This window comes from Myodes glareolus, chromosome 5 (assembly GCF_982192425.1).
Source record: "Myodes glareolus chromosome 5, mMyoGla1.1, whole genome shotgun sequence".
Classification (NCBI taxonomy): domain Eukaryota; kingdom Metazoa; phylum Chordata; class Mammalia; order Rodentia; family Cricetidae; genus Myodes; species Myodes glareolus.
Genome location: NC_142030.1, coordinates 4,378,204 through 4,394,725, shown reverse-complemented (window position 1 = coordinate 4,394,725; position 16,522 = coordinate 4,378,204). Strand labels below are relative to the sequence as shown.

Sequence of the window (16,522 nt, the reverse complement as noted above, 5' to 3'; positions counted from 1 at the left end):
CAGCAACAAAACATCCAAAGACCTCAGTTTCCAGAATGATCTTTACTACAGTTCCATGCTGTGTCACACACGTGATGAGAGAAACGCAAGCCTGAAGCATGCTCTCCTGGCGCTCCTTAGATACCGTCAGTCTCCGTGCACTTAGAAAAATACCCAGACAGCCACGGGTCTTCTGAAATATAACAAGGTCTAAGAATAAACAAGAATCTCAATTGTGTGTCAAAAAAACTATACAAGGTTGTACATTAAAGTCCAGCATACAAAAACCTTGTAGAGTAAGTTGAAGGTTGTGAAGGCCCTTACCCATGTCTGCGGGGGATACCCATGAAATAGATGACTCAAGGAAAGGGATATGCGCAAGATGCCAGTGTACGGAAAACACGAGGGATCACCTCTTACAATCAGCAGCGGGTCAGCCTGAGGCTTGTCGCTCGGCTCTGCACATCCTGCCACAGGATAAACTTGCTCCAGTCACCTCGTACTTTTCCTCTCTGCCTTCAGAAACCACAGCCAGGCTGAGGAGAGGTCAAACACACTGGGTTCTTTTTAATTAAACTTGCATTAAAATTTAGGTGTTTCGTGCCTTCCTTCTGTTTTTAGAAGTTGATGTAACTACAGTCAGTAAAATTGAAAGGCAAAGAGCACTTTAAATGTTTCTGTGACTAATCTTGCTTTGGAAAATGAATCTAAAAATCAAAGTGGTTGTGGAAAAGATTAGATGGCAGAGCGTCACACCCAGGGACAGCTGGGTGCTGTTCTTTGTCTTGCTGGGGATTAAGGTTGTCCCCGCTGTCTGACGTTCTTGTGAGCTATCCTTGAACAAGGCAGCTGCAGGGGCCTAGTCGCTGAATTCTAATCAGTCCGGCTACCACATGGAGCAGTTTTGGGGGGGTTAAACAGCTGAGCAAAAGTGAGAACACTCTCCGGCTCCTCAGGACACTTGGATACAGGCAGCCTTGAGTCAGACTGGACAGCGTGTGAGGGACTGTGGAGGACAGTGGTGCTTTCTTGGGTCTCAAGGTCAGAGCAGAACTTCCTAGCGCTCACCAGGCCCAGTAACTTATCTTGAACTCTGCTAACAGGATTCTTGAAGAAAGCGATTAAGTTCAGAATTTGAAGCTTACACTATTTTAGCTTCCTGGTTCTGGTCTCTAGAGGACACTGAACTTTTCCAAGAAAACAGTACTGGCTTGAGGGTAGAGCGAGTTTTTGTGCCCAGGGCTGTTGCCTCCCTTGTAACCCTAGGTTTTCCTGCTGAAGACTCAGCAAATGGTTGGCTAGCAGGTCTGTCAGTCACAGCCAGAGGAGCGTATGCCGAGAGCTCTCGGGATGAGCTGGGCTTTTTGCATAGTGGCTGCACACGTGACCTAAAGCTGGACTCCAGATGCTTTCAAAAGTCACACTGCAGTGGCCACAGGCAGGCTTGCTCTCTGCTTCAGGACCTGAGGCACAGTGCTGGGCTGGACCTTTTCCTTTAAGACAGGCCTGCTTCTTGAGTTCACAGTTTTCCCCAGCACCTCCTTATGCCATGAAGTGGATGATGGAAATAGTCTATCACATTTGCCTTAATGTAAGACAGCAGAGAGCTTATTAACAATGGTGAGACCCTCAGAACCAAGGCTGACCAAGCATGAGTGGAAGGTTAGCCCCTGCAGTGTCTGTCCTTTGAGTACCTTTCTGCCTGAGGACATCTTGGCACTGCTGGATTTTGGTGAGTATGTGGCCTCTTGTGCTTTTTGCTGGATTTGGAAAAGCTTAAATGTTAGCAACAGACATGGACTGGCTTGCTTGCTTTGAAAGAGGGAAGCCTGCTGTCAGCAGATGCTTTAAGTGACTCCATGATCCTAATGTGTTGTCCCTTATTGCCAGAATCGCAGTGCTTTTTGCTAAAGCATTTGCATATGACACCTTAAATCTCGTCTCGTGTGTGTACCAGAAAAAAACAACAAACCCGCCAAACCATCCAGATCCCTATAAGAAACACTAGGAAAACAATACAAATAGAATATAAAAAACTCATTAAGATTGCATATCTGGTGCCAAAATGTTGAGGTAATATCAACTGCTTAAAAAACCCACCATCTTTGCTTGTTATTGCTGAGAAGACGGTAACACTGGCTGGGGTACAGAGAGTGGAGAGAACTCCAGAAGTTGACTACAGCTGAGGCATAATGTCCAAAGCAAGCGGAACAGTCGGCAAATGGAAAAATAGAAAACTCCAATGTTGTCCTTGAGATCCTGAGGGAGACAGTCAACCAAGGGGCCTGTCCATCACTTAGCCCAGTCATGCCTGCTGCCCACAGCATTTTTCAAGGCTCACGTGTCCACCCATTCAGATTTCTGTTCCCAGGGAAGTCCTTCAAGATCAAAGCTGCGCAAGTTCCTCATGGACAGTCGCAGGTCGCAGGTCCCGAAGCTGCTGCGTAAAGTGCAGAAAAGAGCACCATAGAAGCCTTGCCAGCCTGGCCTGGCTAGATCCGGATCTGATAGCCCACTTCGTTCAGCGTGCTAAGGTCAGCCACCTTCTTCTCCGGTAGAGCAGGCCTAAGGGTAAAGGCAGAGGACGATGGGGCAGGACCGACAGGATTGAAACTTTTCAAGGGCCTGATACTCGCCTGTTCCCCACACCCACACTCCTCCAGCCTTGGCCCCCAGTTCTTGTACTTGGTGGATTCTGAGAGGTTTTGAGGAGTTCTAAAGGCTTTCAGTGAAGAAATTTTAAAAATCTGGTATCAAATGAGCTTTTTAAGCTTGAATTTAATCACACTAACTTTTTAAAATTAAAGTATATATATACACACAACTTGCCAATACACATGGCAAAATTAACCAGGCTCTACTTTTTTTAGATAGGTTTTCACTCCGTTTCCCTGGGTAGCCTTGACCTTTCCCTCCCGCTGACTGGGTCTGCTGTGTTCTGGGATGATAGGTGCCCAGCGCCATGCCTGGAGCGTAGAGCCACATATACAACTAGACTAAGTCAAAGTTCTTTGGCAGTGAGCCCAGGTCGCAAGGGGACTTGGGTTTTAATGGACATTCCCAGTCCTTGAGAGATGCTTCTACTCTGGGCTTGAATGTGTAGAATCAAGGTGCACTGCCACTGTGGTGGCCCACGCCTTTATCCCAGCACTTGGGAGGCAGACAGGTGGGTCTCTGAGTTTGAGGCCAGTCTAGTCTACAGAGTAAGTTCCAGGACAGCCAGGGTAAAAATAAAGGATTCAAAGGTGTATCTTTCAGAATTCACCTGAAACCTCACGCCATGGCAGAAAATCACTCAGTGACAAAGCGTCTTTGCCAGGAAACCCCTGAAGCACCTGGCAGTAAAACTCCTCGACACTAACACTGAGTAACAGGAGATTACTTAGGGTGCTGGCGACTTTCCAGGATGACACTGTATGCGAGTGTTCTGACAGCTTCCATTTTCTTATGAGCCCCTTGTCACCTTGGGTTGATGGGACCGAGGCTGTAAGTGGGATTTAGGATCTACTTCAGGGTTTCTTCCGCTTCCCTAAGAGCATCAAAGAGGCTGACAAAGGTGCCGTGGAACCTTGACTTGAGGTGCTAAAACGTGAAAATCAAGGACAAGAAAGAGGTTCTTCTAGCAAGTTGTTCCTCTCGACAAGAAAGCCGTCCAGCTCAGCCAGCTAAAACTGAGCAGCAGACTCCACCAGTCAGGCTCTCTCTCTGAGAAGGGCTTGGCCATCCTAAATCATTCTCCTCTGTCAGGTGAGCGCCACCAAACCTGCCCCTACTCCCCTTTCACTTCGTATTTGAGATGAAGTTTCCATAAGTTACCAGGCAGTCCCTGAACGTGGAATCCTCCTGCCTTTGCATCTCAAGTAGCCACTAAGAGATTCCAACATCTTGACCAATGATCATTCTCGCTGAAACAACTTCACGGTGGTCAAGAACCCTCCTGACTTTCTACCTGACCCGACTAAATCACCAGTGTCACAAGGGTCCACACATTTCTTTATGTCTCATCTCATGGTTCCAGAGACACCCACAATGATAAACACAGGAGAAATGAAAATGCATGTGTGCAGATTTCACCCAACTGTGCCTGTGAGCTCCAGGCCTTCAGGGTCTAGTCACGCCCTAGAGATCAACTAACTTTAAACAGAACCACTGCCTCCAAGCCTCCAAGAGTGGCTTCCAGGACCTACCGGAGGGCCCAGGGCCCTTCGTGGGTTCATAACTAAAAGGAACAATGTTGCTCAAGAAAGAGATAGGGAAGAAAAGAAACATGGCAGAAAAAAAGAGGAGGACGACCAGGTAAAAAGGAGTTACGGGACAGAAAGGTTTGCTCTGGCCTTTGGGGAAGCTGACCTCAGTGAAGACGAGATCTTTCTTTTTTCCCCTGGAGGTGTTTGTGTACAGTGTGCACTGTATGTGGAGGCCAGCCGCTGACCTGGTGTGCTCCTCAATTACTTCTCCCCTTGATCTGTTTTTATTTTGACTCAAGTATTAGGAATCTGAACTCGGGACTCACGCTTGTGTGGCAGACACTCGGCCATATCTCCAGTCCTTTTTCTTTTCTAGAGATTACCGTGATATATAGTCTAGGCTGGTCTTGAACTTGAGGACACAAGTGGTCTTCTTGGCTCCCACCACTCAAGAGCCTGGGACAACTGATGAATCACCACATCAGGCTCTCCTGACTTCTAACTTGCTCTTCTAGAGCTAGCCCACTCACAAGTCACTGTGACACCTTTCAGAAAGGAACCTGAAGGGACTGAGCCCCAGAGTTGGGAACCGGTTGGTTTAAGATGATGGGCTTTGAAACAGAGCCCAATTTCCACCCCCAGTTCTCTTTAAGAACCCCTTGGGGGTGGAGCTGAGAGGGAAACTTGACCTTTCTGTGTAGACGGTGCTTCCAACATTTGGAGGGGAAATACCAGCAATATGGCTCAGGAGGAAAAGGCACTTGTCACTACACATGATAACTAAATTCTAGGCACAGAACCCACACGGTGGAAGGTACGAACCCAAAAGTTGTTCTCTGCCCTTCACATGATATATGTTCTGACAAATAAATGTAATGAGAAGAAGACCGAAACACTCAGAGGGGAGCAGAGCGGAAGAACCGCTGGGGGAGGGGACTGCTGTCTCCCCGAAAAACTTGATCTTAATTGAGGTTGGTGAAGTCACTGTTATCCTCCCACTCAACAGACTCCGCTCAACCCAGCACCCAACGACACAGCCTCTCCTCCAGGGATTATTTAGGCAAGTGCAAAGACAAAGGGGAATGCAGAGCTGGAAGTGGCCCCAGCTGTGAGAAGTCACCAAAGCTGACCCCAGCTGACGAGCCTCTCGCCCACCCGTTGTGGTTAATTTCCACTGTGAGCACGCAGTGTATTTAGAAATGACTCGCTGGCCTGAGGTAAAGCCGAAATAATAGCACTGCAGTCAAATCCAAGAGCCCTTCCTGATGCTCACCAGCTCAGTGAGAGCCCAGGGTCTGTGAAGTCACTGGGGCATGGTTAAACCTGTCCCTTTAAAAATAGCTAGCTGGACCAAGCCTGCGTGGAGAAAGCTATGGGCAGGAGACAAGATCCTCTTGTGGACATATGTCTGGAAGCCAGAGGTGCTGGTCTAGCCTGTGGCTATGGCAGACGCACAAGTGAGCAACGGGAGGTGGGCTCAGAGTTTCCATGGTTCCCCTCCTCTCCAGTCTTTGGCTTCTGTCCTCCCCCACCCTTCCCCTGCACGGCAGCACCAGCCCTTCCCCAGTCCTGCCCCTCAGAAGTCAGGTCTGAGAGGAGCTGGGCAAAGGCTCTCCCTCCTCACTCACCTCGATCTGCTTTAAACGGAAGCCTCCAGAGCTGCCCTTTCGAGGCTCCTCCCAGCCTCCAAATGTGGACAGAGTCAAGATCTCTGATGCCGAGAAGAGCCATGCACGACCTTATGAGACCCATGCCTGTGAAACTGTCCTCAGGCTCACACAGGTGCAGGGCTCTCCATGACCATGCTGCTCCAAGGCCACCTGCCTAGCTGTGGATCCCTCCCAATCGTACCCCACTGGGAAGCGTTAATGAAGGGCTCCTGGGAACCTGCTCAGCCTGGGAGGAAAGGCCATGGCTATAGGTGTAAGTCTAGGGGCCTTGGGAGCTGGGTACAGCCACCCCACCTTTTCTTTGATACGTTTATCATATATTGGCCTGCAACTGTCTCCCGGGGGTTGAGACAGACCTTGGGGTTGGGGGGGACAGCATTGGTAGGGTGATAACGGAAAACACCTGGGGACTCATTCCCTCCTGGTCTTTCCATTCTCAGGCCACTGTAGTGTGTCAGGAGGGGTGAGGACAAACGGGGCCCTGGCACCCAGTGGCTTCACACTCACAGCCGTAGCTGTCTAACTGCTGTCTTCCTCGGGTGCAGGTGAAGGCGCCGGCGTGGCCGCTTGCCTTGGCTGCATGACAAAGTAGTAGAGATCAGGGTCTGGGGCAAGGAAAGTCGGAGTGAATCAGTGGGCACCCCAAGGCTGAATTAAATGAGGCCTGAGCATGAGGCCAGCTAAGGTAGGCCCCCAGGACTGGACAAGTCTGGAGTGTACGCCAGTGACCCCCCAGGACTGGACAAGTCTGGAGTGTATGCCAGTGGCCCCCCAGGACTGAACAAGTCTGGGGTGTATGCCAGTGGCCTCCAAGACTGGACAAGTCTGCAGTGTGCGCCAGTGACTAGACTTCAACCCTTTTATCATGGTGGGTTGATTGTTAATGTGAACCCTTTGCCTAGGTTCATCAAGCACAGGAGGTGGGTCGCTGCTGAACGGCTCTGGGGTGCTCCCTGCACCCCGGCCCCCAGTAACAGAATTGAGTACTTATCAGAGGAAAAACTCAGATGTCTGTCCCAAAGCTGCTGGTTCAGAAGCTCCAGGAGAGGGCGGCTCCCCCATTCTGGTTTGGAACAAGATCCCTCTGAGAACCAGGACCTGCCTGTCAGTGAGGTCTTCAGCCTAGACCCTGTCCAATCTGTGTTTATGGCTTTCTGTCTTACTCTCACCCAACGGCACAGCTTCCTCTGCCCAGCACAAGGCCACCAGAGGCACAAACCGAATCCTCCCCACCTCTGAGCCCTCACTGCCGCATCCCATCACTCTGACCCTGGCTCCCCCAGAACCCTGCTTCCTGAGTTCATCACTTTATTTTGAACCTTCACCTCTTCCTCCTGGTTATTTCCACCTTGTCTCCAAAGATAGTGTGGTTCTCTTCAATTCTGCAAGGAAAAAACCCAGAGGGAATACGATATTCAAAGAATCCTCGCTAATTCCCCTCTCCTCTCACAGGAAGGAAAGCTGGTTCACTGGGCTAGGAATCTGGTCCCTGGATCTCAGCTCGGGGGTTCATCCTGCGTACTCTCCTCCTCCTGCCTCCATCACTCCCCCTTTCACAGGCTCAGCCCCTCCCCAATCACACAGTACTCCAAAGACCCTGAGTCCACAGTGTTTCCAGTCCCCTCCCCCACCGCCACCTCCTCAGGATCTGCTCTCCCCGGACCTCGCTGTGCACGCTGTTTTTGAATTTACGTTTTTGCCACTGAACCTCGGTTTCCCTGAAGCGCCCAATACTAGGTCTGAATCAAGGCATGGGGTATAAAGGGAGGAGGCTGGCAAAAGAGAAGCCCCTCTTTCTGGAGACCACCCTTCCTGACTTGGGGAGCCACTCCCTATTCCTTTTCTTTAGCCTCACTCCCAGGCCCATCCTGATGGTGGACAGGAGGAGGTCAGTGGATTCGTTCCCCAGAGCAGGGCAGGGAAGGGGTGGTCGCCTCGCCTGGTCACCAGTGAGAAGAGCAACAGTGCACATCCGGGCCAGACTGTCCCGGATCCGTCCCTTCCTCATCTCCTGTCCAGCTCTCCTTTCTCTGTCCTTCCCAGAGCTACTCACTCCCTTTTCTCTCTTTTTCTTTCCTTTTCTATATCACTTCTGCATAGATGCCTCCAAGTTTGTTTTTGTTCTTTTTTTTTTTTTCAAGCTGGGTTTTCTTCCTGTAGCTCTGGTTAACCTGGAACTAGCTCTGTAGACCAGGCTGACATCAGAGATCCCCTCTGCCTCTACCTCTGTCTCCCAAGTGCTGGGATTAAAGGCGGCGTGCGCCACTGCCTGGCTGGATGCCTCCAATTTTAAATCTGTCCTCAAGCCCTATTACCAGTATTTTTTTTTAAACATTCGGTCCAGAAGCCTGATTACCACCCTGCTCTGTCCCCTGGCAGTTAGTGTCCCACACCCCTGACCTCACTGAGTTCCTGTGGGTCTAGGTGCAAGGATCCAACCAGAACCATTGACCCAGAAGTGCTGAACTGTCAATGGCTGCCCTTCTGTGCAGAGACCCATTGCTCCAGCAGGAGGCACTTTTCCTGTGTACTGGTTCAGGCTCTGTGGGCAGCTCAACCCCTGCTGCTCACAGGAGCTTGAAGGAATTAATGGTTATTTCCTCACGGAAGGAGAGGTCAATAGATCAGATGACAGGGCTTTCCTTCCTGCTGCTGGGCCCGTCACTGACCCCTCAGGAAGGTTTTTCTGCTCACAGTTCTGAGAGTGCAGTGTAGTAGAAATGGTGACTGAATCAGAGAGAAAGAGCTTAGGTCAGTGAGGATGGTGTCAAGGTCAGAGGTCGGGCATGGTGAGGATGGTGTCAAGGTCAGGTTGGCATGGTGAGGATGGTGTCAAGGTCAGAGGTGGTGTTAAGGTCAGAGGTCGGCATGGTGAGGATGGTTTTGAGGTCAGAGGTCGGCATGGTGAGCATAGTGTCGAGGTCAGAGGTGGTGTCAAGGTCAGAGGTCGGCATGGTGAGGATGGTGTCAAGGTCAGAGATCGGCATGGTGAGGATGGTGTCGAGGTCAGAAGTTGGCATGGTGAGGATGGTGTCGAGGTCAGAGGTGGTGTTAAGGTCAGAGGTCGGCATGCAGAGGTCGGCATGGTGAGGATGGTTTTGAGGTCAGAGGTCGGCATGGTGAGCATAGTGTCGAGGTCAGAGGTCGGCATGGTGAGCATGGTGTCAAGGTCAGAGATCGGCATGGTGAGGATGGTGTCGAGGTCAGAAGTTGGCATGGTGAGGATGGTGTCGAGGTCAGAGGTCGGCATGGTGAGCATGGTGTCAAGGTCAGAGGTGGTGTCAAGGTCAGAAGTCGGCATGGTGAGGATGGTGTCGAGGTCAGAGGTCAGCATGGTGAGGATGGTGTCGAGGTCAGAGGATGGCATGGTGAGGATGGGTGTAAAGGTCAGAGGTCAGCAAGGGTAAGACTAGGGTCATCAGGAGACTACAGCTGAAAGGTCAGAAACCATTTGGCTCTCTGTAAAAATGGGCTATGCTGAAGCACCCTGATGTCAGCCTCCCTTGCTGTAGAGGCCCTGGACTCCCCCTTCCCAGGCTACACTTCAGCTAGCCGTCCATGTGAAATCTGGGGGGACGGCGGGATGAAGCACAAGAGCCTTCTTTGGAACTGGAAACCGGCTCTGTCTGTCACTCAAACAGAACCATCCCTCGTCCCTGCCACCTCTTAGTCCAGGGGGTTGTGTTGGCTTCCTACTGACCAGCCACAGGACTTAGGACTAAGATAGCAAACTCTAACATTCCCCGCAGAGCCTGTGGATTGGACATACTGACTGGGACGTGCTTTGGGGAAAGCAGCTTACCATTAACAGGCCACACCCACCACATGATCTAATCAGACCCCTTCAACAAAGCTGGGGGACAGATGAGGAAACCTTCTTAGCCTCTTACCAATGCAAACCATGACTCCCTCGGGACCAGGGTCTGCTTGGCGACATGGCTACCGTGTGACTAAGCAGGGACTCAACCAAGGCTCCTAACCCCTGATCCCAGCGTGCGAGTGGCTGTAGTGACAACCCGATGAGAATAGGGAATTGTCAGTGTGCTGTGGCCTGAGGGCTTGCTAACAGGTCAGCGCAGGGGACTCTGGGAACTCTGGGCAGCTCAACTGGCATGGTTTATGTGAGTCATTTATCCTCAGAAAGAGCTGCAGCGTCACAGCCTAGCGTAGAGTCCGCCAGGGAAGAGGAGCCTGCTGGGCACAGGAATGCAGGTCTGTACTGACAGACCCAAACAGCCAGGACAGGCACAAGAAATGCCACGGTGGCACAGCTCCTAAGTAGCTAAGCTTATGCCAGACCTACGCTCTCTGGTTCTGTTTCCAGGATCCTTCCCCTCTGGCTGTATTTTCAGCTCATTCTCAGCTGACTGCCATCCTGGAGCTGGCATGCACCACAGCACCTTTCCCAGCACAACCTCTGAATGGGGACAGTCCTCTTCGAGGGGACTCCGCTTATCCCCACAGGTCTGGAGACCCCTGCAAATGTGTGTGCCAGGGAAGGGAAAATAGCACTCACGACTTGTCTCGCCTGCCGAGCCTCCTTGGGGGACTCGCTTGCCTCCTTCGGGGAGACAGGGATTTTCCCCGGCTTCTCACTTGAGTTGGCGAGTGGGCACTTGCAGGTTTCAGGATCTGAAGAAGATAGGAGTTAGTGTTAGTTAGCTCGCCACACTAGATTAGGAGTTAGCCACATTGGATCCTAAGGACCCCCACCTCTCACCTTCCAACAGCACAACACTCCAGCCCCAGCCTATCCAGGATGGACGTTCCTCACATTCTCCCCTGGAGAGCAACAAGGACCATCACATCATTCCATTCTGTGGAGGAAGGGAGCCAAGCCCAGCACCTCAGCCTCCTGGAGCAGTTTGCTTAGAAGACTCTCACCCTGGAAGGCAAAGTCTCCTCCATGGCTCCCGGAAACCAGCTTCTGCTGACTCCCCCTTCCCACATTCAGGTACAGAATGGTCTTTAATTTACCAGTACCACCATTCCAGCTCCTGAAGACTGAAGGTAAACATGCCTGACTCAGAATAGCCACTTTCTCCTAGTGACTCCACAGGCCCTGGAGGGACAGGGACAGCGGGGGTGTTGTCACTAGGAGTGAGCTGACAGAGTGGAGAATAGATACTGAGTGCCATGGACCCAAGCTCAGCACAGTGAATGCCCCTCTTGACCACTCTGACACCAGCTTAGAACCTGATGCCCAAGACGCAGCGATGCAGGCCCAACAGACCCAGTGTGACTCTGAAATAGACCATAAGATAGGGTGACCATCTCAGCCTGAGAAGTCCCTCTGTTCCAGGCACAGTACCTGAGCAACAGAGCTGGTCTCTTATTTTGGGGTATTATTCATAGAAGAAATTAAGGGGAGAGACACCACTTAATTTGTAACATCTAAGATGGTTTCAGCTCTCATTTATGAAGTACATTTGCCCCCCCACCAGGGACATTTTTGGGAATTGGTTACAGGACTGCAAAGGGACACCAAAAACCCATGGGTATTCGAGTCCCTTATCTTTGCATCCTCCTGTGAATGCTGAATCTCAGTTCGAATGACCTGTAATGCCTAAGACATAATAGCTGTTCAACTATATACTATTTAGGGAATAATAATAAATTATAAATTATATATATATATATGTATGTATATATATAACCAGCACAGCTGCAGCTTTCTTTCATGTTATCCTTGACCCAGAGTAGGTTGAAACTGAGGGTGTGGAATTCACAGGGACAAGGAGCAGGACGCGTCACAGGCACACAGTCTAACTGTCCAATCAAATGAGGGACGCGTCACAGGCACACAGTCTAACTGTCCAATCAAATGAGGATGCAGAGGGCTTGTTTTTACAGAGTGGCCACTCAGCAAGAAAACCTTCCTGACATTTAGAAAAAGCAAGAGATATTGTGATTGTTAAATTCTGATTCTCAGTTTGATGGAATTTAAGAATCTCCCAGGGAAAGCCACTCTTTGACCATGTCTGTGAGGAAGTTTGTAGGCTGGATGAATTGAGGTGGGAACCACACACTACTGCGGATAGCGCCATTCCATGCTGTGGCCGCAGTTGCTTCAGGTTCCTGCCGCTCTAGTGTCTCCCATGATGGAGAGTATCCTTGAACCGTGAACGGAAATAAACGCTCCTTCCCTCTTTCCCGTATTTCGGGGTCAGGTATTTTGTCCCATGTGTAAAACAGTGGGTACAGACAGGAAGAAAGGTCACACACACCACACACTGGTCCTGGCGCTCACCTTCATCCGCATGTCCCTGGCGTACTTCTCCAGCTCCTTCCGGATGTCGGCCCTCAGCATCTTGGAGACGTTGAGGACCAGCTGCTTCCACTCAATGGGCTGGAAGCTGTGAGGCTCATGGGGGACGTACAGCCCAATCTTGACCTTCTTGACCGTGTGCAGGTATTTCTTGTAGGAATCTTCAAAGTCAAAGACTAGGTCGCTCAGAGTCCGAAAGGTCAGCGGCTTGTCCATCAGCTCGGCCCTTCGGCTCATGCCCAGTGAGCCGTAGTAACCGTTGCAATAAATCCCCAGCACGACATGGTGAAAGTAGTTTCCTGAGAAATAGGTTTTAAAGCTGATGGGGAACCGCTCGATGGAAGGCTGCCCGTTGGTTAAATATCTTAGACAATTGAAGTCAAGGAAGAGGCAGGGGCCTTAAGAATTCAGAGAGTTCCAGGTGGTGGTGGTGCACGCCTTTGATCCCAGTACTCGGGAGGCAGAGACAGCGGCTCTCTGTGAATTTGAGGCCAGCCTGGTCTACAAAGCAAGTTCCAGCACAGCCAGGACTATACAGAGAAACATGCTTTTCAGAGAACATGGCTTCCCAGGATGAGATACTGCTCCTGGGGCCAGTGAGTCCATCCCCCTGTCTCAATATCTAACTAAACTTTCCAGAAGAATCCTCTGCGAGGGATTCTCTGGGTATTTTTGAGTATCGACTCTCTGGTGCATACCAAAACCAATGAATATGGAATAGAGAGAAAAACTGCCGTCCTCAGTAGTTAAATGCAAAACAAAATAACCAGGCCCCCTTTTCCTTGGCTGGCTTCCCACAGGCCTGTGGAGCTATTTAAGGTGTTTCTATTTACTTATTTGTAGGCGTGTACAAATGCGTGTGTACACTGATAATACAGGCATACTTAACCGTAAGGGTACACGCTGAGGCCAGCGCTGCACACGGGATGTCTTTCCTCAGTTGGTCTCCACCTTATATTTGGAGATAGATCGCTCACTAAACTGAAGCTCACCATTTCACTTGACTGGCTGGCCAGCAAGTCCCAAGATTCTCCTGTCTCAGCCCTCTAGTGCTGGGGATCAAGGCACGCATTACCACTGTTCGTTCTCATGTGGATTCAGGAGATCCGAACTCGGGTCTTCATACTTATGCAGCAATTTCCTGAGCAGGTTTCCCCAGCCAAGTGTGTTTTTAAACACAGTCAGGCCAGGCAGCAGTAGTGGTACACACCGATAATCCCATGACCTGGCAGGCGGATATCCATGAGCTTGAGGCCAGCCTGGTCTACAGGGGAGTTCCAGGACAGCCAGGGCTACGAAGAGAAACCCTGTGTGAAAAACCAAACAAACGCAATAAGAACGCGTGAAGCAGGCAGGATGTGAGGGCCTCTATGGTAGGCCAAGCAAGAAAGGAAAATCAGGATCCAAGAACAGCAATGTAAGGCCAAGGCTGGCTGATAAATGGAGAGTGGGGGACAGAAAGGACTTGGAAGGAGTCACATTTACGACAGTTAGCCACTCCCATCACACCTGGCATACCTGTGCCAACAGCCTGGGCTATCATGTAGAAAACCCTCAGTCCCAAGTCCCATCTTAGTCCCAAACTCACATGGCACACCTTGGCTCTCCCAACTCACTGGCCTGTAGTGACTTAGTGGCAGCCTCTTACCATGACTTTAGGTGTGTATATGTGTGTGTGTGTGTGTGTGCACATGAGTGCGGAGGCCAAAAGTCCCCTTTGGTGTTCCTCTCTGCTGTCCTTACTTCTCGAGACAGGATATCTTGTCCTGGAACCCAATCATTAAGGTAAACTGCTTGGCCAGTGAGACCTGGGGATCCTCCTGCCTCCACCTCTCAATAACTGGGATCACAAGTGCAGGCCTCAACACCTGGGGTTTGTTTTAACACTGGTCCTGGACGAGCAAACTCAGCGAGTATTTTACCAACAGAGCTGCCTTCTCCAGCCACTACAGTGTTGGTTTGACCAATAATTGCAGAGGAGTAGCTTGAATTAACATCCTACTCCAAGCCCTGGATGGCCAAGCCAGAGGTGCCCCACTTCCAAGCCCCTCTAGAAATTCCACACCATTCCTGGTTAGATCTCACAGCCCTCGACCCAACTCTCCTAGAAACTCTTTGGGTCATTCCTCTCGGTAGAATGCCCAGGGGAGCGGAATGCTTCTGATGTGAATGACATGGTACTGCATGATGGTGAGGTCAGGTGTGGACACAGCGCTCCGTTCTCATTCTGCAGACAGCTGACGTGCCTCAGCAGGGAAAGGCACCCGCCACCAAGCCAGATGACCTGAGTTTCATCTCCGGAGTGCAATATGATGAAAAGAAAGAACTGACCCTGCAAGTTGTCCTCTGATCTCCACACACATGCATGACCTCCACACATGCATGACCTCCACACACATGCATGACCTCCACACACATGCATGACCTCCACACACTCAGCATGTACTGCAGCACCTCCCCTCCAGATAAATATTTTTTAAAAGAATCTGTCTTAATCACATGTTCCCTGACAACGTGATGACATATCTCAGCCCAACTGGGTAAACCTGTCTTCCACCTCAGAGATTTCCATGTCTCAATTCTTAGGACTGTTTTGGTCCCTGAGCAAAGTCCTGATGTCACTTGGCCCTGATCATCCGCCCTCTGTGTCATCTCAGTGTCCTTGTCTGACCACCAGGAGGCCCTGGACGTTTTTGGAGGACACATCCTGAAGCCATAACGAAGGTACACAGGATCCAGGTACGGTGACACACACCTTTAATCCCAGGTTTGAGAGGTAGAGACAGACAGAGCTCTGAACTAGAGGCCATCCAGGGCTACTTAGTAAAACTGTCCAGAAAACACAATGGAAACCACAGTCCTTAACACATATATTCTTCCTTAAGAAGCTGAGTGTTTAGATGGCATGGGGGTTTGGATGAGAATTAACCCACAGGCTCATATATTTGGTTGGCCCCCAGTTGGTGAAACTGTTTGGGAAAGACTAGGAGGTGTGGCCTTGGTGGGTTGTCGGTCACACTGGGCGGGGGAGGGTAGGCTTTGAGAATTCAAAACCCCACACCATTCCCAGTTAGCTCTCTCCCTGCCTTGAGGTTTTTGTCTCAAAATGTGAGCTCTCAGCTACTGCCTCAGTGCCATGGCTTCTGGCGGCCATGTTTCCATTCACACTCTGAAACTGTAAGCCCCAAATATTCTTTCTTCCATCAGGTGCCTCGGTCATGGCGTCTGACCACAGCGATAGAGAGTGACTGAGGCAGAAGACCGTCACACGACTTTTACATAGCACAGCTTATCAGGAAGCCATAGGTAGGGCTGGGGCCGTAGCTGAATAGGAAAGTACTTGCCTCGCAAGCATGAGGCCCAGGTTCAATCCTCAGTGCCACCACAAAGACAAAGTGATACCCGAGCACAAAGGCATAGGCCTATAGTTCTGGCGGCCGGGAGGTTAGAGGCGATCCAAGGTCAGCCTGGAATGCATAGTAAAGCTCCTGCCTCAAAACAAAACAACTTAGGCTGCTCTTCGAAAGACGTCACTAAACAAATCAGCCAATGTAGCTTGCTTGTGACAGCAGTAGCTTTAAGCTTCGCTCCCGATGCCAAGTGTGTCTCTCCCTGTGCACAAGGGACTTGACCTGCCAGCAGCACAATCCCCGCAGCGAGGCTCGGCACAGTAGCGGCTTCTCCAAACATCTGCCGAACTCAGAGAGAACCTGGAACCTAAGATCCATGTAACCCCATGCTGGGAAAGTAGAAACAGGCAGATCTGGGGGGCTTACTGGCTGGCCAGCTCAGCTAACTTGAGTTCAGGGCCACCAGGAGATCCTGCCTCCCTAAATAAATAACTAATATAAAGAGGTGGATGGTGCCTGAGCCACCATAGCCAAAGCTGTCCCCTGGCCTCCACATGCACATTCACCCACACACACTGGACAGAAAGGAGGACAAGTGGCTAGAAGTCACCAAACCTACCAGCTTCCTGGTTGTCAAGAAAACCTTGTTTCCCAGGACAGTGGGAAACTCTGGGAGACACTGACCATGACCTGAATCACTCTTCCTGTCCCGAGGGGAAACGGGACAGCGAAACGCTGACACAGACCAAAGACAGAACTGTTGTAGCTGCGGATGGAGGTCTGTGCCAAGAGTCCGGTTTCCCCAGGAGAGCGTGACAGGCAGTCTCCCACACTCGCCACCTGCCTTGCTCCGCTCTGAAATGTCACAAAGGAAGAACAAAGCAAAACCAAGAGCACCAGCCCGGCGGGGTCCTAGATCTATTCTCTGCAAGTCCCGGTGCTTCTGGGTAATTCCAGGCACAATGGTGCTCAGATGTTAGCGGTGTGCAAAGGACAAGGTGGCCTACATCCCCAGCACACTCAGCAGGTGAGCAGAGCAGTTGAGCCGGGCTCGTCAGCGTCTGGCCT

At 50.8% G+C, this 16,522-nt stretch overlaps 1 protein-coding gene across 6 annotated transcripts in view; it reads right to left on the bottom strand.

Moving 5' to 3' along the window:
* Nucleotides 1–23: 23 nt before the first annotated feature.
* The window catches only part of Vash2 (vasohibin 2), a 34,941-nt gene continuing 18,442 nt past the window's right edge, over nucleotides 24–16,522 (bottom strand). For 2 of the 6 annotated variants that reach the window (XM_048439430.3, XM_048439428.3), the window contains exons 6-10: nucleotides 12,087–12,468; nucleotides 10,353–10,468; nucleotides 7,162–7,218; nucleotides 6,344–6,412; nucleotides 24–2,544 (exon numbers count right to left, since the gene is read on the bottom strand). In XM_048439430.3, coding sequence (XP_048295387.1) covers nucleotides 2,472–2,544; nucleotides 6,344–6,412; nucleotides 7,162–7,218; nucleotides 10,353–10,468; nucleotides 12,087–12,468 — 697 coding nt within the window. In that variant the 3' untranslated portion in view covers nucleotides 24–2,471. The remainder of the gene's footprint in view (nucleotides 2,545–6,343; nucleotides 6,413–7,161; nucleotides 7,219–10,352; nucleotides 10,469–12,086; nucleotides 12,469–16,522) is intronic. The other 4 variants (XM_087906030.1, XM_085687532.2, XR_015737834.1 and 1 more) reach the window with 3 other exon arrangements.